Raw genomic sequence first — 23137 nt, 5'->3', positions numbered from 1 at the left:
CACCACATCCATTCAAACGTCTGACAGAAAAGACGGCAGTCACCTTTTGGCTGACAGCTTCCCTCGAGACGAGCTGCTTGGCTTTAATCCAGGCTGTTCAGGTCGTAGGTCAGGGTGATGCTGTCAAAGACTTAAGGACACATCTGGCATTAGAGCTACTTAAAGGCCCACGCCAAGAAAAACAGGGTCTTTGGTGTTTTTAACATGTTCTTGCGGCACTTTTCTTATAATGGAGGACATATATAAAGAAAATTAAGCTTAAAATTGTGTTTCTGAGTATTTTATTCAAATTGTTGTAAATCGGGAGACGTGCCAACGGTCAGGCCAACAACTCAGAGATGAATTTATGATGAACTCCCCCCACTTTGCGGAGACTATGTCTTAGAAAACAACACAATTTTTGATTTAGCCTAAAAACGGCGCAATCATAAAACAGATCAAAAGATGTTTGGAGTGGGACTTTAAAAAAATGGCTGAAGGTCATTTTTCCTTCAAATTCAAAGTATTACTTCATTTTCTGTCTAAAGATGACCCTGATAAGTGAGATTTCAGAGGCAGTTTTAAGTAAACATTCTCATGAAACATCTGAGAGGAGCAGCAGCAGGAAACCTGACTCAGAGTTTGAAGCATCAGAAGTGAGGGCTCCTTTTAAAGATGTGAGCAGCAGAACCAAAATGTGGGGAATAGTTTGCGTTGAATTAGTTGGAGACAAATTTAGAGAAGCCAGATGGGGGAGGGGGGTGTTGGTGCAGAGGAGGGATATTCACAGTTTGGATAAAGATGAAGAACAAAAAAGAGCTGTGATAAAAGAGAAGATGCCAGTGCTGGATGCGAGAAAAAAAGGAGGTGGAAACCACTAATTCACCGTGGCGACCCTGAAGGAGTCGCCACGGTGAATTAAAAAACGGAAAAACATTTACATCAACAGAAACAAAACAAAAACTAGAAACGGTTCAAGATCTGCATCTTTTTAGCAGGATTTTCTACAAAATAAATCAAATGGAATGCGTGCACCTAAAAGGTGATTTAACACTTGCCACTTTGATAAAGTAGAACACCAATAAGCGTCTGTAAAATATTAAAAATAACACATTCCTCCTGCAGCAACTCGCAGGTGGTGCCTTTCCCTTGATGTCTGGGTTTTCTGTCCTCCTGTTGCCATCTGGCAAAAACACCAGTGCCAGCCTCCGTGCCGCACACACAAAACTCTCAGATTCTGCATTTACAACATTTTGTGTCCCACTTTCCCCACTTTTTTCTTCCTGCAAATGCACCTACAGGCCTCCGTCTGCATCTCCCTCCAGATGTCAGCGGCTTAACCTGCCAGCATGTATTTTTTTTTATTCTTTGATTGCATAATACTCCAGGATGCAGAAGCATTAACTGTAATATAATTGAACGGAGCAGAATGCATCAGTAGATTTGTTGCTGGTTGTTTTGAACGCAGCTCAGTGGAAATCCAAATTGTCAGTCAACAAAATGTGTTCAATCCACAGCTTTGGTGGTATCTCCCAACCACGATAAGAATTGCACGTCTGTTTCAGGCAGTATAAAGAAAAGACTTGCTTCACTAAGAGGGATTTGACTAGTTTTGTAAGCGAGGATGAAAGAGGTGTAATCCCAAAGAGATCCAGAGTGACCTTTTCTGTCTCTACTGCCATGTAGATATCAGGATTACTCAAAGCTTACTGACATATGCATAAAGAACCAGCTGCAGTTTAGTGTACATCTACCGTCCTCAATGAAAAAATATAAAGATGTTAACAAAAGATTGGTGGGAGGTTAAAAATGAAGTCTACAAGTTGAGTGCATGCAGCTTGGATACTTCACTTCTTCCGTTGATTCAGACGTTTCAGGTAAGACTAGTAATACTTCACAATAAGATTTTTTAGTGTGTTTACCTCGACTGGACTCTGCTGAGCCAGTTTAGCTCGTGCTGGTTTGCGGCGCCTTCCGTCCCTGAAACCAGGGTTCGAATCTGGGCTGCTCCCTATTCCCTTCTCTGCTTCTGTGCCGGTCCCAAGCCCGGATAAATTGAGAGGGTTGTGTCGGGAATGGCATCCGGTGAAAAACATTGCCATGCGACTCATCCTCGAAAGAGAGGTTGTTTCGCTATGGCGACTCCTGATGGGAAAAGCCGAAAGTCAAAGAAGAAGACATTGACTGGACTCAGTGGCCTAGCGGTAAAGTGTCCGCCCAAAAACGCAGAAATCTTCGCTCCATTAACCCTTGTGCCATCTTGGATGACCCCACCCTGACATTGACGTGTTCTCCCTACCATGACGAAGGTGGATAAAGGTGGAGAGGATTTCATGTAATCCATGGACACCAGTGAATATCACAAATCATTGAAGAAAAAAGGTTCAGAGCACTGTCTAGTGGGTCTAGATGACCCAACTCCCAATGTTAAAGTTCCTAGGATAGCACAAGGGTTAAGGGGTAGTGGTTCTCGAGAGTGGATCTGACTGATCCACTTCAGAGGGTGGGTTGAGTGCAGATTACGACAACTGATGGGGCTTTAACAAAAGAAAATTGAGGAAATTAATATTGTCTCTGATCTTACATCAAAAGGCGGTGACATAAAGGAAAATTTGCCAAATAAAAAAATAAAAAAAGAGCATATTTGTTACATAGAAACAACGATCGGTGGGCCACAAGCTCCCTGCTCCATTTTAAAGCATTCGCTTGTAAACGACTAGATCCAAGTACATCTTTGTTTTCTTCGCCAGTATTGCTTGCTGTTTTTGTTGCACTTGTTGTAATGTTAGTTTGTGGGGTGTGAGGGGGTGTGAGCTTGCAGGAAATCATGTAAACAGCGAGCTCTCAGCAACGGGGAGCAGAAAGGCCACTGGGGTTGTTTCATGTCAAGGTCCCGCCTACAACTTAGAGGCAAATTTCTACTGAATAATGTAACATTTTAATAAATATTTGCAAATGTTTATAGAAATATAGGCCAATTATAAATGAATGTTTTTGTCAAACAAAAGCGCATTTTTATAAAACGCATTAGTATATTTTAAAAGTAATATAAAATGACTTGGACTTTAATGATATGACACTAAAGATAATAACTTTGGATGACACTGTAAAATTGCTTCCATAGTTGGACGTGGAGCGGATTATTATTTTTTATCAAATTATTGGCTATTGTTTTTTTATTATTTGTCAAAGTCACACCAGTTTTCTGGAACATAGCCGTGCTTTTACTATCTTGTGTGTTGCTTATTAGGCTGCTCATCCTCATAAACGGTTTCAGGTCCCGCTGTCTCAGGACTTACTGCTGAAATTAAAGCAGCTGCATCACATTCACAGAGTTCAAGTTACTCCCAGTTCCTCTTTTTTATTCCTTTATTTTATTATAATTAAGATGAAATACAGATAAATACATTTAAAAAAGGAGTTTGAAAAGGACATAGTGTGATGTGTTCTCCCTTCTCCAGTTCAGTACCAGGCGGCTGGAGTCTATGGGGAAAACAACAACAGCAGCTCCCCGCTGTCCAGCTGTGGGAACTCGCCCATCATGTGTGACCGCTGTGGGGAGGTTTGCCGTGGGGAAGTGGTGCGGGTCAAGAGCACACACTTCCACGTTCACTGCTTCACCTGTCAAGGTAATAAACAATACAAAAACACTTTTAGCAGGACTTTTAATAGGAAAAAAAAGAAGCAAAATTGTGCACTTTTTTCTGAGTTTCGGAACTTTTTAAAGGAATAATATGTGGCTAAATTTGCAGGAAATTTGTATTTTAGTGAATTATTCAGTAATAAGCCTCCTTTAAATATCTGCACAATATTCATGCCTCAGATTCCTGCATCAGTTTAGATTTATGGGTCCTGTAAAACTCTTTCCTTACCATTTATTTCACCAGTCAATCATGAATTTTCAGACTTCTTCAGCCTTGAGCGGTTATCAATATTCAAGAGGCAGGGTGTATCCAGCCCACACAGAGACCATCCATATGCAGCCAATTACAATGACATCTATGATCAGTTGGAAACTCCCATATCTCCATCCATCATTTTTAAATATAATTTTGAATTCATTTATAAAACAAATGCATGACACAATACATTTTTGGAAACTTTTTAGTTTAATGTTTATCTGTACTTTTTAAATTTTGATAAAAATATAATTAAAGAGAATAAAATAATAGTTAAAATAATAAAATAAAAGTTTGTTAACAGTTACAACTGATGTTTTACCAGCAAAACTGTTTAAAATGAAACAGTCGACAAAATTTTAACAAATTTTGATTTAAAGATGATTGAAAAAGTAGTTTCCTACATTTAAGCATGAAAACACATCTGCTGTTTTTTTTTTTGTTTTTTTAAACTATAAACTTATTCTAGAAAGTCAACCTTAGGCTAATGCATTGTTTACCATGTTTGAATTCCACGCAGATCATTTTGTATGAATGAATATTAAATGATTTTAAAACACTTTTACAGCAATGACGCGACAGTTTGATCGCTAATAGCTTTGTACTTAGTAAAATGAAAATGAATTATGAAGGTCCTACTATTACAGCAGAGTCTCAGACAGTTATAAAGCATATTATGTCAACTGAACGGAATAAATACCTACACATATCAATATTAGATGAAACAAAAGTGTCTTGTTAGTTGATACATTTGAGATAAAGGATGGTGATAATGACGTCCCAGAATTAATTATTATTCTTGCAGATATCCTTATCTTTTTAGATTATGTATGTCAGTTGTTCCTGCTTCTGTAATAAAAACATTTATAAAGAAAAGCTTGGCTTCTTTGCAAAAGAAATTCATTACACGGCACATTGAGGCCTTTTAACTTTTCTTTTTTCATAAAATGTTTTTAAAATTAGGTTTATGACATTCCATTTGTCATAAACACTAATCAGTGTACCTTCTTAGCCGCCCTTTTGACAGTAACTGCCTTGCAGCAAGCCTCTACCGGACCAAAAAAATGACAAAAAAGTGCTGAGGCTGATGTTGACCCAGACGTTTAAAATTTGTGTGCAAAATATAAAGTTTGAATGAACTAAAAGCGCAAGACTTTAATAATTTCTGCCTCTAGTTGCTTTGCCCAACACTAATAATTCCTGACCAATGAGTAAAGAGATCTTTAGTCACATGGTTTTGTTTATAAGCTTTAGTTTGGAACAGGAAAGTCTCGTTGACGGCCGTCTGGATACAGACCAAGCACAGCGTTCAGATCTCGATCTGGACCAAATTTAGTAATCTGGGTCTACTAAAAGAATAGTTTTCCTAGTCTGAATAAACCCTACGCTTTCTAAAATATGTGTAGTTCAGTTTTAAATTGTTTTTTTATTCTTGAGTGTTTTGTTTGCATCTTCATGCTTGACTTCTACTTGTGAACAGATGGGGAAAAAAACAAACTATAGCCTGAAGTCAGCAGCAGGCTTTGCATTGCAGTCAGCAGGTTTTCACCCTAAAGTCCAACTCAAACCAGCCAGCCTCTTTTCACTGGCCGGGACCTGCACGGTCCCAAAGCATGCTGCATGACAAAACAGTCTTCTCTGCTTGATCTGCAATGAGTGATGCTCTAACATTTAGCTGCAAAGCATCAACACAGAAGGTTTTCTCTGCTTTTCATAAAACATCACACCTCAACTGCCCTAGAATTTAACCAAGGCTGAAGTTGAAACAGTGTTTTTAGGTTTGAGTTTAGATGAATGGTCAGTCTTCTGATTGGCTGATTTGATGCACTCATTTCACTTGCAGGGCCGAGGTTCATTGCCAAAAAAAAAATAACAAAAATCTTTTGCTAATAAAAAATCATTATTGTGGATGCTTGATCTTGCGGAGTCATCTCAATGACTTAAAGCGAATGGACTGTTGGCTAAGTACTAATCTGCTGATGAGGTGGACAAGAATTAAGCAGTGATTGCTTCGCAGGAGGAATAATCTGTTCTTAGAAATTGATGTCTAGACCTTTTAACTTATCAACTTTCGCTCTGAGATTTTAAATAAATATGCAAGTCTTTCAAAAATTGTATGAGAGGTTTTTAAAATAATTTTGTAATGACATTTTTCTTTCCATTAGAGCAATGTAATTTCTTGTTATGCCCCGTTTTATGTCTAGGGATACCTAGAGAATCATAACATAAAAGTAATGTGTTTTTAACAGAAACACCAAAACGTTGTCTCCAAACAAAATAACACATTCACAAACTAATAAATACCAAACAACAATAACTGTAAAAAGAAGGTGAAGCAAAAAGGCTTTAGGGTGAACTAAGGCAAAAAAAAAAAAAAACTCCACATAACTGAAATATGTCATCTTACCTGAAAATGAAAGGAAAACCCCCCAAAAAACTACAACATGCAATTAACTACAAAACAGGTGAGGAAGGGCACCACACTGCAGTGGAGACAGGTTGCAGCTAAGCTCCCTTCTCACAGGCTGGACGTCCAAATGGTGCTGTTAACGGCTGCTGCCATCAGTTTGGGTCCAATGGGAGTCACACCTTTTCCAGCACCACACATGAAACTAATCAGACACACCACACACACACAAAGATCCACAAAAACATGAAGTCCCACTCTGATATAGAAAGAAAATACACAACACACAGAACAAAAAAAATGAACAAAAGCAAATATGCCTATCCCTTAACATTTCCTGAAAAAGTACATTCCAAACCAAGTAGTTATTATTATTGTATGACAATTTATTATGTAGGGGAATGTAAAGAGGAAAATGTGGGATGTTTTTTGGTTCTAGTATATATGAACCATTGAGAATCAAACCAACAATCTGGGAGGCTTGTTGGCTGGAAAACCTGGGTTTTTGTTGTGTTGTCAACAGACCACCATGGTCTGCCATAGACAGTTTGTGATTGAGATAAATGTTTTAGAAGGTTCCTATGGTAACCAGTTTAAAGATAAAGTCCCACTATCTGTCACACACCTAGGTGTGGGAAATTGTTCTCTGCATTTGAGCGGTGAGCTGCAGACGAGCCGCGCTCAGGAGGCAGCAGCGTTAAGGGTCTTGTTTACTGGGTGATGTTAATTTTCATTGATATGGTAATTGAACCCTGGATTCCTGCGTGGCAGCCTTCCACCTTACCAACCGAGTTACCCAGCCATATATAGTCCAGATGGGTTGCAAGGCCTGCTGACTGCACTGCAAGGTTTTCTAGCAGAATGTTGCATGAGAGAAACTTTAGTGAATATTAGTTTATTAAAATATGTAATATGTATTTAATACTGATTTCTGCATCATTGCTCATATCACCACTCTAATACTTTTCATTACACCTAAACTGAAGGGGTTTCAATAAGAAAAGATGAATTAAGTCTAAAAGAAAAGTCATTTTTGACTCACTTTGATTAAATCAACATTGATGAAGGAGAGTTCACATAGGTGTTTTAGCATACTGCTGTCCAATCAAATACTTTCTTGTTTAGGAAATAGAATTATAAAACTATTAGCTTTATTTTGAAATGTATTCCCACAAAGCTCTCCTAATTGAGTTGACAAATAAACAGAATATCCACAGTGTTGTTTCTGGAATAAACAAACTGCATCCACTGCTGTTTGGCATGAATAATGTTGTCAGCAGAAATGTACTCTGTCATCACATGCAAAGCACAGTTCTAGAACATCCGAGAAATTGTGGTGTTCCACCAAGAAAGCCACTGAGGCTTGTTTGGCTCATGACAGATTAAGATTGGCCTTCAAAATAAAGGTACCCAAAAAAAGTTGTTTTCAGGGAGAGGGAGTTAAGAAGTTGTTGCAAAATTTTTACCTACAATTACTGCAAACTTGGAATTATTCTTTGGACACTGGTTAATGAAAGTGTTTGACACAAAAAAACAAACATGAAAAATGTCATAAAATTAAAAAGAATTTAAATGTATCCTGATAACAATTTTGACAAAAATGTTAATGGTTTTGCATCAATACTAAAGCAAACATTTACATTTTTTGAAGTTTCAAAACTTGAATAAACAGTGCAAAAAAATCCCCCTACAAACTAGTTTCTCCATGTCATCAGAATGGATTATGCCAATCATCAGACTATTTAGATCTTACATTTTGCCCTCTCAGTGTTGTATAAACCACCCTGATCACGCAACTTGATGGAATTCAAATAAATCCATAGTGGTGTGCAAATAGAATAGAAAAGTCACTGACAGCATGGCAGAGGGGGGTTGGATTGACAGATCGATAGCCTCATTGATACTTCCCTCGAGCCCTTCTGCTTTCCTTTCACATCACATATGATGTCATTTAACTGTTCTGCTTCCTCTGATCTCTCCTCTGACTACTGACTCAAATGTCTTTCTTTTTCTAAATGTTTCATTACGGCTTTGCTAATGAGCAAAATATATTGGTTTTTTTTCTAATAATGCTGGTATTGGGAGAAAAAAAACTCCCTAAAGTGTGTGTGGAACATTCTGCATTGCAGTTTTTGCCAAAATCTTTGCGTTCATTAGTTCTAGCAGCCACTAAAGGCCTGGGGATGTAGATTCTTTGTAGAATTTTAATCAGACTCAAATTGTTCCTTTATTACTCAGTGTTAAAGACAAATCAGTACAAAGATTGACCTGCTCAGAGAGGAAACGAGGTTGGGTTTCAGAATTAAGTGTGCCAAAAGCAAGAGTCTGTGTCTTCAATCTTTTCGTTTATCCTCAGCCAGCCACAGTCACGCATGGCTCCTCGTTTTTGTACGGAAGTGACTTCAAGGACAGACTACAGCATTGCCTACTCTCCGTTTGCACAAGAATTTGAGCCTTATAGTCCTTCCACTGTATGTTTTTATACTGCATGTATCTCAAAAGATTCCTGTCTGCAGGAGTTATTATGACCCATGGAGTTGATCCATTTTACTCTTTCTTCCTGTTGTTTCTGGCACTAGGATATTATTAAGCAACCCAGATTTGTTGTTGTTCTTCTCTTCCCAAATCTGTCTATTAAGGCCAACAAACAGGGAAGTGTTTGAATGATTTTTCACAGGTGAAGTGTGAAGAGAAAACAAAATCTGGACTTATGGAAGAATGATGTGGCTGATAAGTTTGCCTGTTTATGCAAAAGCGAAGGAAGTGATGAGGAATGTTGATGAGACAGGGAGGAGCTACGGCAGGAGGAACGGCAGCACACCTCAGATGTAAATCAAGGAGGACGTTAAAAGTAAACACACAATAATAGAGCTCTAAAGAATAAAATGGGAAAACTGTAAAAGACACGTTTTGGGGTCAAGCTAGATGACATTTGTGGGCTTTTTTTGTTTCTTCTTCATATTTCAACTCACTTGGATGACTCAAAAAACCCAGTTAAATATCTTTTTAAAGTTGCAACACCTATATGTATGACTTTGTCACGTTTCCTGAGTAGCTATATAACATTTAGATGAATTCACAGCACTCACAGATTATACACTGCAGACCGATTGTTTCAGCAGCTGTCCGAGTGGCTGGTCTCAGACGATCTTGGAGGTGGACATGCTGGATGTGGAGGTCTTGGGCTGGTGTGGTTACACGTGGTCTGCGGTTGTGAGGCCGGTTGGATGTGCTGCCAACTTCTCGGAAACGCCTTTGGAGATGGCTTATGGTGGAGAAATGAACATTCAATTCCCTAGCAACATTCCTGCTATCAGCATGCCAATTGCACGCTCCCTCAAAACTTGCGACATCTGTGGCATTGTGCTGTGTGATACAACTGAAGATTTCAGAGTGGCCTTTTCTTGTGGCCAGTCTAAGGCACACCTGTGCAATAATCATGCTGTCTAATCAGCATCTTGATATGGCACACCTGTGAGGTGGGATGGATTGTCTTGGCAAAGGAGAAGTGCTCACTATCACAGATTTAGACAGATTTGTGAACAATATTTCAGAGAACTGGTCATTTTGTGTATGTGGAAAATGTTTCACATCTTTGAGTTCATACCATAAAAAATGGGAGCAATAACAAAAGTGTTGCGTTTATATTTTTGGTCAGTGTATTATTGGTCAACAATTATGAAATTAGACTTCCCAGTGTATCTTTTAAGGTTTCATTTAGATAAACTGTGTGTTTACCGTTGAAGCTTTCTATTGATACTTTGTGCTTTAGAGTTATATGAAGTCGGGACAATTTTAAGCAACAATTTTTAACCTTTTCTTTTTTTTCTATTAGTCAAATATTTTTGTTTTTTTTAAACCACTGATGTGCCAGTTTGTTCAGATTTCTGTAACAATGAAGTTGACAGGTTTATCCATGTCTTGGATGCAATGTTTCGTGCGGATCCATCACCCTGGCCTGATGTTTTATGCAGAAAAATGTCTGTTTGGGACTACAGGGGGAGGTCTGATGATGCACTGATGGACAGGTCTGATGTGGAGATGTCCAAAAAGACACTGAACACTACTTTCCAAACATGAATCTCAAGGCTCACAGACAGGGCCGGCCCTGGTCTTCTGGGGGCCCTAAGCGAAATTTAATTTGTGGGCCCTCTAACTGGTCAGCAGCACCAAAAAACGCAACTGTTGTTGTAATATAAATGAGATATCTCTATTAATACATTTGTGAATTATGGTTGCTGCCAAATAATTGAATACAGTATATTGCCTGGATGTTGGATGCACATTAAGTGGTGCCAAACAAATTTTAAATGCAAAGAAAAAAAATCAATGACAAATGTATATAGATATATATTTTTTAATGTATTATTAGGCAGTCAACAAATGACATTCACAAAACTCCAACTTATTAAAAACAGCAACTTAATAGCAAATCAAATGACAATAAAACAATCCAACATAAAGAAAACAACAGCTCAATGAGGGGGAGTTTGGAAAGTCAGAGTCTTTCTCAGTCTGAAAAGGACCTCTTTGCACCAAATCCATTCTTACTGGATCAGAGAGTGTGGTTAGACATTCAGCTGGACCAACTGGATTTGAGGTAGGTGGAATTTTGGATCCAGTCGGCTCCTCTTCCATATACGCCTCTCTTGGAGCCCCTGGAACATAAAAGACAGAACTTCAATAAAAGCAAACAGTGAAAAGTCAAACAGTCAAATGTTTCCCCTTTCAACAGTAGATGTGGTGACAGCAGTTTCTTCTGCAGCTAAAAAACAAGAATTATTATTATACAATAATCAATGATAAAGCTAATTAAATATCTTTAGCAGAATACTAATAATACTTTAGTGGCTCATTTAAAATCTGTGTGCAGGTTTTTCACAATTTCATGATCTTTTGATATATTTATGAGAGGTTTATTGTTTGATTGTATATTTGCATAAGGTCATATTTCATTAATTTAATTATGAACAGTTTGGAGCTCCATACTCTTCAGCTGCTGTTTATGAAACAAAGGGTTTATGCAGACACTGTTTTTTTTATTACTTTACATGCTTTTAAAATTACCTGAGATGAAATCTTCAGTGAAGTCAGGAACATCTTGGGATGTGGACGCTGCACCACCTCCAATACTTTTGATGCTTTTTGAGAGCAGAAGAAACTGTCGGCTGAGACGGAACTGTGCAAAACATCATCATTATGTAGAATCAAAACTGCAAAATACAAATAAGAAATAAATGTACCTACTTATAAATAATAAAACGTGAACACTAATTTGAGAATAAGTGGAAATATAAGCCTTTTATACACTTATTTTTGTATTATTTTGTATGTTCATAATTTTAAAATTAGTACATTTCTTTTGTTTGTCATTTATAGATGAGAACCTTTATTTCCTGTTTGTATTTGGTAGTTTTTATTCTCCATATTTCATGCCAATGCAAGATTTATGACACACTCATTGTTGTAAAACTCAGACTACCTGACTACCTGTCTATAACAGATAAACAGCAGTTTTTATGCTGTAATAAACCGGAGAATGCAGAACGCACTAAATATGTGTTAGCAAAACAATGAAACAAAACGATAACGTGAGTTAAAACATTTTTCAGCCACCATATAGTTGTCATTATTTACTTTTCTTTACTTTCCGCCGTTTTAGAAGGTCATGTCCAACCTCATCTTGGAAACTTGGGTATCAAAATTATTTTCGAGTTTTCCATGGGAAATTACGACAAAGGGGGTCGTTTATGTGCAAACTTCACCTCAGATCGCTTCGTATTTTACGTAAATTGCGCAGCTGCACAGAAATGCTGGATAATGTAAAAATAAAGCCCCAACATCCTCCAAACTTACCTTGTGATTGATGTTGAAGTTCTTTATCTTTTTTTAGCTCCTGGTGGTGGATAAAGTCTCTGAGGCATGACGTTTTCTTGTTGTCGCTTTGATCAGCGTGACAAAATGTGCTGTTTTTTTTTCTTTTCCCCAACTTTATTGAAACAAAATGCGCTCGTAAATGCACACCGTGCCAGACTCAGATGCAATTATGTTGACCAATCGTTGCTAAATGGTGTAACGTCATTATTTGGGTTGCCAAATTGGTTCATGTGTGCTGACAGGGGGGATCATTAAAGTGCAGGCAACTTTCTTTTGCACAACATTCAGAGCACACGTTGGTAAGGAAGTTCTATGAAATGGGTTGCCAGATTTGGGTCTTTTTTAATTTAATTTTTGTCGCCACTTCGGGGCCCTGCTGGTGACGGGGGCCCTACGCGGCTGCGTAATTCGCGTATAGGGAGGGCCGGCCATGCTCACAGATGGGATTCTCCAAACTTCCTGGGGATAGTAGAATGTCATGTGACTGAGTGGAAATGACAGATGGGTGAAGGCAGGTGCCCTCTCATTTATATTCTAACGTTTCTCAGCCATGGCATTTTAAACTTGTGCTACATTCACACTCTAAATGCTTTCAGTCAAACATTAAGTCAGATCAATCATTTCCTGACAGATACATGCATACATGGACTATAGAGACATGTCCTCCTATGGGACTGACACCCTTATCCAGTCTAGCAAGGATGCTCTGACAGCAGAGCAGCTGGAGGCTCTGTGAAGCAAGAATTGTCTAAATTAGTTCAAATTTAGTGATGAAGAGGCTGTTCTGTTCCACTCAAGATACTTTTTAAATGGTAATCTATTGCAATTTTTGAGCTAGAAACTTTCTGCCACTGAAGCAAACAAATATTTCCATTTTTTAACATTAATAGTCTTTTTTTTCTTCAGAAATATGATAAATAAGTCTTTATTTACAAATCTACTTTAAAGATTGAGTTTATCTGGCATCAAGTTTAGCCACTGAGAATTTATTATAATTGAAAATAAAATCTGCTTAAAAAGCTAAATATATACAAGTTTTGGATCTGTTCCAAACTGTTCAATACATGAACTAAAACTATCAAAATGTGCTTCAGAGCAGCAACTGCTGCTAACTATTGCAAAAAACCTTAAAGATCCCCACTGATGAAAATCATGTTTTTTGAGTTTTGGACATGTACATGTTCACATGTTGCACAAGTTCAAGTGCGGGAGAAGAGAAGATGGCAAAAAAAAAAGTTCAGAACGGGCCGCATGTATTTAGAAAATGACTTACAAATAGTCATGGTGATTTTTTATGGCATTTCATTTTATTTGCTGTGCCAGTGAATTCAACAACCTGCATCAAATCAGTTATGAGCCGCAGGCAAAGCTGCTTGCTGGTGCAATGCAGCTTAAATTATAAAGTGCTTCAAAGCATTTTTCATGGGTTTTTCAAAGTTCTTTTTTGTGTGTAATTTTATTAAACAGCAGGGTCTGATAAACACATTGTTTTGTCCTTCCGCACATTTTACAAAAAGTGCTGATTTGGAACTAAAAAGCTGTCACTTTTCACCATTTCTTTATTGCTGAAGATAAACGTTTGACTATAGAGACTGTCAGTCGGTGTTGCAAGACACAGCTATCATCATCAGAGAGGGGGGATCAAGGGGGGAGCTACTCAGATCAGCACCAACAGCTATGTAGAGGAGATTTTGGAAGCAGAGGCTTCAGATAAACATGAAATACGACTTTTTAAGACATTTAGGTTGTTGATGTGTCGCCACAGAGAATCAGCTTTCACTGATGCGCACAGCTGAGAGTTTTAATCCAGAAATTGCCCAAAGACCCACACTGGGTCAAGCTCATTGCTTTCATTAGGAATCTTGGGGCAAACCTTGACAGTCATTTTAAATTTAAAAAACAGGTCAGTGCTGTGGTCCAGTCTATAATAATGATAATAATCCATTTTATTTAAAGCACCTTTCACGAAACCCAAGGACACTTTACAAGACAAAGGTTAAAAATAAACATTAAAAGCACAATAAATGTAAAAGAAAAATCAAAAGTGAATCAGGATGGGAAGGCAGAAATAAACAGATGAGTTTTGAGTTTAGATTTGAAAGTTGGTAGTCTATGTTATGGAGGTCAGGAGGGAGGGAATTCCAGAGTTTGGGAGCCGAGCAGCTGAAGGCTTCCCATAGTGACGAGTCGGGTCGGAGGAACAGAGAGCTGAACAGAGGAGGAGGACCGAAGAGAACGAGACGGGGGTTTTGATATGGAGCTGGTAGGAAAGATAAGGAGGAGCCAGGTTATGGAGAGCCTTAAAGGTAAACAGAAGGAGTTTGAATTTGATTCTGGAGGTAATGGGAAGCCAGTGCAGCTGATGGAGGATGATGTGACTGAAGGGAGGGGTTCTGGAGATAATGCAGGCAGCTGAGTTCTGGAACTGTTGAAGCTTATGAGGGTTTATGAGGGAGACCAAAGAGGAGGGAAATACAATAATCTATTCGGGAAGTGACCAGACTGTGAACCAGGATAGAAGCAGAGGGGACAGTGAGGGAGGGGTGTTGGCGATGACTATTACGTAGATGGAAATGGGCAGACCGAGCAATGTTTTTGATATGGGACTGAAAAGATAATGAACTATGCAGGATGACACCCAGACTCTTCGCCTGAGGGGAGGGGGAGACAAAAGAACAAAAAAAACAGTCGATGAAAAAAGTGACACTTGTGGCTTTAGAGAGGGTGGATTTGGAACCAACAAGAAGTAGCTCAGTATTATCATAGTTTTTATCACTTGAGGCTAATCAGCAAAGTCAAGCCATATCTTCCATATCATACACTGGAATAAGTGATCCATGCTTTGATTTTCTCCAGACTGGATTACTGCAAGTCTTTGAACAGCGGCATTGACCAGTCTCTGCTTCTCCCTCTCCAGGTGGTTCAAAATTCACCGGCTCGCCTGTTAACGGGGACCAGACGGTGTGAGCATATAATTCCAATATTAGACTCTCTTCACTGGCTGCCTGTGTCTTTTAGAATCATTTTAACCCTTGTGCTATCCTAGGCACTTTAACATTGGAAGTTGGGTCATCTAGACCCACTAGACAGTGCTCTGAACCTTTTTTCTTCAATGATTTGTGATCTTCACTGGTGTCCATGGATTACATGAAATCTTTCCACCTTTATCCACCTTTGTCATGGTAGGGAGAACACGTCAATGTAAGGGTGGGGTCATCTAGGATAGCACAAGGGTTAAAGATTTGACTTCTGGTTTTTAAATGCTAATGGTCTGGCACCTCCGTATCTTTTGGAACTTTTATATCTTTATCGTCATCGTCAAGTCCTAAGATCTGAAGATCAAATTCTTTCAATGGTTCCCAGGACTCGGCTTGTGATTCGGGGAGACGGAACCTCTTCAGCTGCAGCTCCTAAACTCTGGAATGCTCTCACCTTTCCTGTGAGGTCTATCAGAACTGTCTGGGATTTTAAGACCAACTAAAACCAGTTACGAGCACTTTTTGCAGAAAGATGTTGAACAAAATACAAACAAACAAATGCATTGACAGAAACCAAAATAAATCTGTTTAGAATCAAATGCCAATCAAAAAGCAACATGGTAAAGCAGAATACAATAAATTATAAAATAAAAATATTTTTTTTTCCCTTCTTTTTTTTTTAAAAGAAAAATGTTGACTTTGTTTTTCCAATTGGTGCTTTAGGAACTGAGACATTTAGAGTAGAAAAGAGTGACACTTATCAAAAAGTTAATTTAAACTGAAAAATACACATTTGTGACTGAAAATGTATCAAATACTTTAGACCAGATGAGTACAAACTTCCTTTTCCTTAAAGAAAAACAGAATTATAAAGAAATAGAGATATGCATGCGGTGAAAGACACACAACTCTCTGAAGAGGCAGAAACTTTGCGTTTGGTTTGCCTTTTGAAATCTAAAAATCACATCGTCCTCTAGAGAGGTCAAGTCTTAACATCTCTCCTCCTCACTGGTTTTCTTAGTATGTTAATGGCTTTCTGTTTGGTAACTAATGAATGTGTAAATACTGTCAGTCCAGTGAGAAATAATGAGGTCAGAATAATCAGCCCCAGTCCACGAGTTTGTGTCTTTGAGCTTGAGATGAAAGGAACAAGCAGGTTTAGGGGTCTGTTTGGCTTTATTTGCTTCATTAAAATATTTCTGAACATTCTCTTTATAAACAACTGACTTGTTAGATGGGTCTTAGATGGTTTAACACAATGTGTGATCACTGATTAGACATAAGCATGGATATGCTATGCTAAAACTTTCCTCAACAGACAGCCTCAGTTCCAGTCAGGCTAATAAAGGTCAAGCTGGCATTTTAAAGTGGTGTTAAAGCAGTTTTGCCACAAAATAGTGTCAACTAAAACCCAATGAAATACACAACAAACTGTTTTAGAGTTGATACTCCCGTTTCTCTGGGATTTTTTGAAGCACATGAACATACACCAGCATACATGTTCTGGATGGTTTTCTCTTTGGTACTAATAATTATAAGCAAATTGATCCATGTTTTAAAGACCTGTTTTGATTATCTTTTGATCTTTTTTAAAAGCATTTCCAGTGGTCTTTTGATTATGCCGTCTTCAGCCAAAATCAAAAACCTGTCAGGATGTAGTTCCTGCAGTGCAGCAGGAGTTCATTAAAAATGTGCCTGTTGCTGCAGAGGTAGCCTGCTTCCACTCATCTGTTTACACACTCACACCCCCAACCTAACATTAGCGGTACAACAAAAATGGCGAGTATTATTGGAGCTATCCAGTCGTACAGTTTTGAGCCAGATGGACAACAAAGACTCGGTTAGTCGTCTGCTGGTGAATGCATCAAAATGGAGCCGAGCGTATTTTCTACATCATAAATATGCTCTTTTTAAAATGGCATTGTTTTGTCTGCTCCTAATTCACAGTGATTTGAATAAAAAAAATAGTCAGTAATGAAATTTTAAGCTTGGTTTTTTTTATATATATCCTCCATCTTTTAAAAAAAAGCCACAAGAACATGTTAAAAACACCTAAAACTCAATTTTCAACAGAGTGGGTCTTTAATCATTTTTAAAGAAACTGAATAATAATGTCCTTTACCTCTCAAGCTGTACTTTTAACACAAAATATTTTAATCTTTTTCTTTGCTTATAGTATCTTCTTGATTTCAATTAGTCTGATTCCAAAAATCCTGACTGACAAGAAGTTACCACCGTAATTTGTCTAGAAAACAAATGACTGAAAGGCTCAGACAGTTCTGGAGTGAGGGGAAACAGAAGAACAGTCGTGGAGTCCAGTGAAGTAAGGTAGAGGAGGCAAATGAAGCCCTCCGGGTATCAACCTAACAGCTTGCGGCCTGTCTTGGTATCAGACAGAGGAAAGAATGTCAAACAGATTACTCCAGAGCAAATGGGCAGAATCTAGGTATTAAATCAGGTTTGAATTCTCCATGGTGGTTGTGGAGGTTTGCCACATAAAACATGGCCAAAAAGCATCATAAACACAATAAAAGAGATTGGACAGGCCATTTGGAATGATGTAATGAGTATGCACGGACAAAATATAATTCATACATGATTCTGATATTTTTTAGGCCTTCAGAGAAGGCCTTGAAGGCCCCGACGGTCCACCACAGCCAAAAACTTAACAGAACATAATGAGATGAACAGATAAAAAGAACTGTAGAAGTAGAAGAGTCTTTCTGGTCAGAACTTTTCACACGACAACTCAAGGGTAGAGCTTCTACGAAGAAGAGGAAGAAATCCTTCTGCTTTTCACGCTTACACCGCCTATTTAACGATTCCTCAACGCCATGAGATGAAGGTCTGGCCACAATAATCTCACAAGAGAATTTATGTGAGACAAAAGAAGACTAGCATTCTGCCTCATGACGCACCCGTTGGATCCACAGTATCTGTATCTTCCTCCTTCTGTCTGAGCCTCTTAACACTCTGGCTTAGATCTCCTCAGATCCATTCACTCTGGGTTAAGAGCCATTAACTTAATTACTCAATGGGCACTCAATTCAATGTCAGATACCTCGATCGGTTGGCTGCCATTCAGACGGCCAACCTCCTCTTTCACTCTGGTTAACTCATCTTGCTCTTCTTTCAGCTGTAGCTTGAACTCTTATTCCAAGCTTCTCTACTCAGTAGACGTATTACATTAGATTTATTCTGAATAATTGACTCTAAAAGTTGAAGCATTCATTTTTACAGAATCCATCTTGTCTTTGACGCATGATTTTGCAGGATAAGTAACAACTTTAATGGCACGTGTTAATTGCAGTAAAACACATTAAATAAACAGGCTAAGCGTCCTCCAGTTGGAGCAAATCTAGCTGCAGTTGCAGAGAAGAGCAGCAGAGCAGCAGAGCACAGGCCTAATCACTTTTGGCACGACTGGACTAGAAATAATCATTTGGTTGAAGGACTTTGCATTTGCTTAATACAAGTCATATTTCATACTGCCAACACTTACGGTACGTACACAGTACACACTTTTTTTTTATAGTGAAATGGCCTGCCTTTAAAGCTAATAAATGTTTTTTATCAGTACAAAATAAAAAAAAATCTTTAGTTTTTTTCTTTCTTTTTTTTAAAATCTAAGTAATAGCTAATACTAAGGCACATAACATAACAAGGCTTCTTAATATTTACAAGATGCGCTGAAATTATTTTGTTTTATAAAATATTAACAAAATATTTTGTAAAATGTATTCATTTTAAACATTTAAAACAAAACAAGACAAACATAGGAGAACACCATACCTAATGTAAAGCAAGGGGGCGGAAACATCATGCTTTGCGTTTGATTGCTGTCATTGACAACAAAGGGTATATAACAAAGTATTGAGTTGAACTTTTGTTATTGACCAAATACTTATTTTTCACCATAATTTGGAAATAAATTCTTCAATAATCAGACATTTTGATTTTCTGTTTTTTTTCTTTTCTCTAGTTGAGGTATAGTATACCTTTGATAAATATTAAAGGCCTCTCTCATATTTTTAAGTGGGATAACTTAAACACAAATGTTGGCTGACTAAAAACTGTATACTTATCAACAAATAGATTGATTGTGTGAAATCTGCTTTTGAAAACAATTCTAAAATCTGTGCTTTGTTGGATTTTATTTTAGGCTTCACTGCTGCTTAAATTACATTTTGACAGCATTATTTTGAGTCCGCATCATTATTAGATTGTTTTTACCTGGATGAGTGTTTGAATTAATAGAGATTTAATTGAGTTTTGTAATAAAGTATTGATTTGAAGTCAAATACTAAGCCTTGTATCAGTCAAGTCACATGTATAAGCTTTTCAATTTTATTTTTTTACAATAAAAAATGCTCTACTCTTTCAAGACTTGGTTCATTTTGGTCTTGGACAACAGATAAAGTATTTATTCATCTGCTTTTTGTACAAAAAAAAACACAATATATTGTGTAACGTGAGTCTAGAAAGAATTTATTCTTATCCTTAAAACCAGATTAGAGTATTAACCCCTTCAAAGTCAGAATTGACAACAGATTGTTCTTTACAAATCCACCCAAGCAGACTGCTGCCATGCATGTGCAGACAAGCACGCACACACAATTATGACTGTATACAACAAACTGTTAACACCTTTAGTTCAAATGCATCAATTGCTTTAATTAGGAGTGACAACTGAGTGATTTCATTTCAACAAACTACATTTTCTTTACAGATTCAGAAACAAAAGAAGGTCATCTTTCCATTTTTTCTCTTTTAAATGTTTAGTGTGTGGCTGTAACTTGGTGCACTCGGGTTTCTTCCACCACTCTGGTGAGTACATCTGCACAGACGACTACCAAAGGCTATACGGGACTCAGTGTGACAGCTGCAGCCAGTACATCACTGGAGAAGTTGTGTCTGCCCTGGGACGGACATACCACTCACACTGTTTTGTCTGCAGCATTTGCAGGTACCACAAGCATGCACTCTATGGCCATTCTAAACGTTTGGAATTTATGAATATGAATAACTTTGATGATTGATAAAGTCGATCCTTAACCTTTTCCTTGTAAAGTTTATTTTTTCAATGCATATAAAAACTATTTGAAACTACAGACTACTGACAGAGTCTTAAGGTACTATGTGAAGCCAAAACACCATATTAATACGATACGATACGATTATTAATCGTAGGAATGACGCCGACCCACCAATAGTGTTGGTCTCATTAAAGAAATTAATGTTAAGGTTTCTAAAAGAATATCAGTTTTGAAATGTTTGATTTAAAACAAACATGACAAGGGTTATGACACAATAACAGATCCTTGCTACATAAAAACGTTTTGGAATTTAGAAATTTTTCTGATTGTTTGACATTTTCTTTGCTTTAATATGGAAATGTATAGATTTTTAGTTTTACTGCACACTTTCAATATGTCTGTTTTTTCCTATTTTTTGTGATTTCTACAGAAAAAAATGACCAAATGAACAAGTCGGAATTTATTTTCTTTTTGTGCAGTTTCAAGTTTCTTGAGGAATTGATGTATAATATAATGAAAAAAAAACTCTGTAAAAAAGAAGCTGGGGTTGTAATGGTAAACTGAACATCAAACATTGCCACTAAAAAGATTTTAGAGATACATTATTTTCGAAAGTTGTAAATTAATCCCTCAATCAAAGCCTAATTAAGATTTTCTGTAACCTTTCTGATGCCAAGAGCTTCTCCCTTCTGTTCATTGTTTGACTGCTTTGTTTTTAAATGAGTTCTATACCTTTAACACTTTAAAAGGATCTTTGTCTTCATCTTTTTCCATTTTTATTCTTAATTATATTTTGCACTGTCACCTTGCCACAAACTTACAATCTGTCCAGGGTGTACTGTGCCTTCGCCCAACAGAAGCCAGGAAGGCTTCGGCAACCCTGTGACCCCAAAAGGGATACAGTAGTTTAAGAAAATGGATGGATGGATTTTACACTTTTTTAATTGCTGCCTTTTTTATTTGGGATTGTAAAAACAGACACTGTTCTAAGCTTTTTGTTTGAAGGATAGGCGTGTTAGAAGGTGGAAAAATAAGAACAGTTTAGGTAGGTAGTACTTAAAAAACAGACGTTTTTGCATGTGTTGTTATGCAGGAGTCCATTCCCAATTGGAGACAGAGTGACCTTCTGTGGCAAAAAGTGTGTGTGTCAGCAGTGCTCCCATTCTCTGAACAGTGACAAGCCCGTCATGGTCCATGGACCGAGCTGTAAGAAACAAACACGCTCACTCCTATAATCCATATGAGGTGCAAATCCTTGCAAGACCAGACTTATTTATAAATGTGGTGTAGAAAAAAATGACAACCAGGTTACTTTTCAAAAAACATAATTTCGTTTTTAGTTTGATGTTACTGAGTGTTTTTTGGCTTTAAATTCATTCCCCTTGACAAATATTGACCTAGCTAAACAGTAAATAAATAAACAGGAAAAATGCTTTAAAAAGGCAGTTTCCATGTTATTTGCAGTAAATTCCAATGACTTAAACCAGCATTATTGCCATTTCAAACATGGGTAAAGATTCACATTTAAGACAAGTGAGAAAAAGAAAGCGATGGCAGATAAGAAGTGACTGGGATTTAAATAAATAAGAGAATTGTGAGATAGACTTAGCCGTAAAGCTGCAAAACGATGTACATTGTCATATTGATGACCTGGGCCTTGACCATGACTTTGTCCATTGATTATTTTTGGAAAATACCGTGATATCTGTGACTCATCCACCCTGTAAGGCTGTTCTCTTACAAGTTTTTCACCGACCTGGTCCTAGTAGCTCCATCTGACAGAGGAAGTGTGGCTGCCAGCACAGGAAGAGAAAGGAAGGAGGAGAAAAATGAGCAGAGATTGGCAGACCAGAAAGGCAAGGGCAGAGAGGGAGGTTCATAAACACATAAATCCGTTCCGCAAAATGTTCCAGGCATGCCTTTTTTGTGCTTTGTCATTGTGACGCTCTCCTCTCGCCTTCCTCAGACTGTGCAGGCTGTGGGGAAGAGATCAGACAGGGTCAGTCCCTGCTGGCTCTGGAGAGACAGTGGCACGTCAGTTGTTTTAAATGCTGGACATGTGGCTGTGTGCTCACTGGAGAGTACATCAGCAAGTAAGTGGCTTGATCCTCCACATGTACGTTTGTCAGCAAAAATATTATGTGTTTAGTAAATTGACATTTCAAATAATTGTTGGATATTAAAGACCCACTCCAATAAAATTGTTTTTGGAGTTTTTGACATGTTCTTGTAGCATGTTTTTAATGATGGAGGAAATATATGAAGAAAATGAATCTTAAAATTGTGTTTCTGAGTATTTCTTTATTCAAACCACTGTGAATCAGAACCAGGTGAAAAAAAACGCGGTCTGAAAAAGTTTGTTACGTAAAATCTACAGTCGGCAGGCTGAAAGCTCCCTGCTTTGCTCTATTCGGATGCATCCACCTTCAGATAAATAGATCGTCTTTGTTTTCCTCTGAGCTGGCATTTGGTTCAAAACTGTACGGCTGAATAGCTCCAATGCTTCTTGCCCTTTTTTTTGCACCGGCAATGCCAGGTTGGGGTTGCAAGGTGCTGTAAACTAGCAGGAGGGAGAGTGTAATAAAGGGATGATGGGAAAGGAGGGCAGGTTTACTCTGCGCCAACAGACTGCGCCCACAACTCAGAGGCGAATATCTGATGAACTTGTGCAGCTCTGCAGAAACTGTTCTAGAAAACGAGAGTTGTTTTTTTTTTGCCAAAAATGGCATAATCATTCTTAAAAGTGAGATGGCTTTCATAAGAGATCAAAAGATGATTGGAGTGGATCTTTAAAGCTAAAGAGGTTTATTTCTTTTGTTTTTCTTGTTGTTGACAGAGATGGGAAACCTTATTGTGAGACTGACTACCACACTCAGTTTGGGATCAGGTGTGGAAGCTGTAACAGGTATATCAGCGGCAGAGTGCTTGAGGTGAGAGGATTTGTTCTTCTATGTGGCTTTA

General features: G+C 37.8%; 1 protein-coding gene and 1 long non-coding RNA gene across 23 annotated transcripts in view; one reads left to right on the top strand and one right to left on the bottom strand.

Annotated features, from left to right (window-relative positions):
• Positions 1-23137, top strand: part of LOC101159285 (actin-binding LIM protein 3) — a 54097-nt gene that overhangs the window by 862 nt on the left and 30098 nt on the right. For 7 of the 22 annotated variants that reach the window (XM_078930697.1, XM_023962541.2, XM_078930690.1 and 4 more), the window contains 6 exons: positions 3441-3608; positions 19923-20106; positions 21270-21382; positions 21943-22050; positions 22143-22269; positions 23013-23106. In XM_078930697.1, coding sequence (XP_078786823.1) covers positions 3441-3608; positions 19923-20106; positions 21270-21382; positions 21943-22050; positions 22143-22269; positions 23013-23106 — 794 coding nt within the window. The remainder of the gene's footprint in view (positions 1-3440; positions 3609-19922; positions 20107-21269; positions 21383-21942; positions 22051-22142; positions 22270-23012; positions 23107-23137) is intronic. The other 15 variants (XM_078930692.1, XM_078930691.1, XM_078930696.1 and 12 more) reach the window with 4 other exon arrangements.
• Positions 10806-12280, bottom strand: LOC111948644 (uncharacterized). Its single transcript, XR_002874599.2, has 3 exons — positions 12142-12280; positions 11353-11464; positions 10806-10943 (listed from the first exon to the last, which is right to left on the bottom strand). It is a non-coding gene; the product is annotated as an uncharacterized LOC111948644 (long non-coding RNA).

The sequence above is a fragment of the Oryzias latipes genome, chromosome 14 (assembly GCF_053564925.1).
Source record: "Oryzias latipes strain Hd-rR chromosome 14, Olatipes_Hd-rR_3.1".
Lineage (NCBI taxonomy): Eukaryota > Metazoa > Chordata > Actinopteri > Beloniformes > Adrianichthyidae > Oryzias > Oryzias latipes.
Note: the sequence above shows the minus strand (reverse complement) of the source record. Positions and strands in the feature narration are given on the sequence as shown.